We start from the raw sequence: 2,061 nt of genomic DNA, 5'->3' as shown, positions 1-2,061 counted from the left end.
CTCCTCCGAGAGCAGCTGGGGCCGCGGAGCTGGAGCTGGAGCCAGAGCCCGAGTCCGCGACAGAGACGGAACCCGGGGCTGGGCCGGAGCGGGCTCCATCGACATGGGGTCCGCAGACTCCAAGCTGAACTTCCGGAAGGCGGTGATCCAGCTGACCACCAAGACGCAGGTGCGCCCGGGGGCCCAGCCTCTTCATCCACCTGCTCGGCTTGGGGGCAGGGCAATGACGGGGGGCTGGGTGAACTTGGCTCACTCGAGCGTAGGGTGACCAGCTAGTCCAGAGGGGGATGCTGAGACTAGCGCCGGAATGAGATCTTCCCTCTGTACCTCAGGGCTCCATCTCTACCTCTGGGAGCCCACCCTAAGCCTCCTCTCCCATGGGAACACTCTCCCGGGCATTGCTGCTGCCACCTTAGGCTGACGTGTGCCTACTCCTAAAGCCGGCAGCGACAACGTTATCCGCCCCCTGTCCCGCCCCCCAGTGCCGGCAGCCTCGCATAACCAGCCAGCTTCCCGCTCCCACCTACCCATCCATCGCCTGCTCTCCTCCCTGCCCTCAGTGCCCACGGTCCCGGACGCACGGGCCCGGGCTGACTCAATGCAAACAAAGCCGGGCCGGCGCCTGCCGGGGTCAGGGAAAACAGCTGGTGTGCGGTGGCAACGGCGGCCTCTCTGGGCCCTGGTTGATGCCTGCGGGCAGGGAAGGCCCAGGTCTTCCTGGGAGCTCACAGAGTGGCAGGCGGCGGCATCAGGGTAAGAAGAGGAGCTGTCCTCAGGCCTAGGGAAACCCGCTTTCCAGCTAGGGATACTCCAGGGGCTTCTCCGGGCCCGGTGGTGCTGGTTGATTGTGCTTTCTGGTACCCGAAATGGAGATTCCGGGTTTGTGCATGAGGAGGGACTCCCAGATTGCCTGTAGTCTGTTGGAGAGGGAGCCGTAGGTACCTCCAGTCCAATCCATGCTCTCTCATTTCCCCCTGAGTCCACAAGTGTCACAGAAGCCTCCTCCTCTTCTTATCTCCACCCCACACCTCTTGACCCAGCAATGGTGTGGGAAGCCCTTCTGTGGTTATTTCGAGTCTGGGCAGCTGGGAACGAACAAGCAGGCTCCTCCCTTGTTCTCCCCTTACTCCTTATTGCCAGAACCAGGCTGCTATGATCATGGAGAGAGCCAGCCATGTCCCTGGGGGACAGGGGACTGGCTGTCAAAGGGCTCTGGACCTCCTGCCATCTGGAACCCCACCCCCACCCTGCTGTTCTCTTGAGCTCTATATTGTTCTTGGCCAGTTTGAGAGAGATCAGGGAAACCATCTTCCCACGGCCAACGAGTCACAGCCTCAAAGGGCCGACCTCTGCTCCCACACTCTGCTGCCCACCCTGGAAAGGTCAGGGGCTGAAAAACGAAATGCCAGGGCTTCTGTCCAGAGAGCCCATTCCCAGCTGAGAGGCCCCTGATGCAAACCAGAACTTCTTTTTGCTCCCCGTGACTTGTTCCAGAACCTCAGAGATGAGACTCTAGGTCTGTGGGCAGCAGAGGAGGGCGGTGGGTGTGGGGACACCTCGCACAGCGGAGGGTGACAGAGAGGGTGTCTGCCATGTTTACTGCCTTGCTGGAAGGTGTGGTGGGCTCAGCAGGTCCCTTGGGGGCAGGATGAATTCAGACAGATCTAGGAAGGTGGGCAGTGACCTGCTTTGGCTCCCTCCCCTGAATATTGCATCCGTGTCTCTTCCTGGATTAGATGGTCTGTTCTTAGCAGAAAGGAGTCGGTTGCTTGGACCAGAGCCTAGAGTAGGCTGGGGACCTAGTCTGGGTTTCTCCCACTTCTTCTTCCCCCTCCCTCTCCCTCTTCATCTTCCCCCCCTCTCCCTCTTCCCCTTTTCCTTTTCCCCTTCTTCCTCCTCCTCCTCTTTTTCTTCCTCCCCTCCCCTCCCTTCTTCCTCCTTCTTTTCAATTTATATTATTTATTTTTATTTGTTTTGGGGTATATGTGTGTGTGTACGTGTGTATATATGTACACTGTGGTATATGTGTGTGTCTACGTGTGTATATATGTACACTGTGGT

At 58.8% G+C, this 2,061-nt stretch overlaps 1 protein-coding gene across 1 annotated transcript in view; it reads left to right on the top strand.

Annotated features, from left to right (window-relative positions):
* The window catches only part of Hid1 (HID1 domain containing), a 21,579-nt gene continuing 19,518 nt past the window's right edge, over positions 1 to 2,061 (top strand). The window contains exon 1 of the mRNA XM_005350715.2: positions 1 to 169. Coding sequence (XP_005350772.1) covers positions 104 to 169 — 66 coding nt within the window. The 5' untranslated portion in view covers positions 1 to 103. The remainder of the gene's footprint in view (positions 170 to 2,061) is intronic.

The sequence above is a fragment of the Microtus ochrogaster genome, chromosome 7 (assembly GCF_000317375.1).
Source record: "Microtus ochrogaster isolate Prairie Vole_2 chromosome 7, MicOch1.0, whole genome shotgun sequence".
Lineage (NCBI taxonomy): Eukaryota > Metazoa > Chordata > Mammalia > Rodentia > Cricetidae > Microtus > Microtus ochrogaster.
This window is presented reverse-complemented; position numbering and strand designations above follow the sequence as displayed.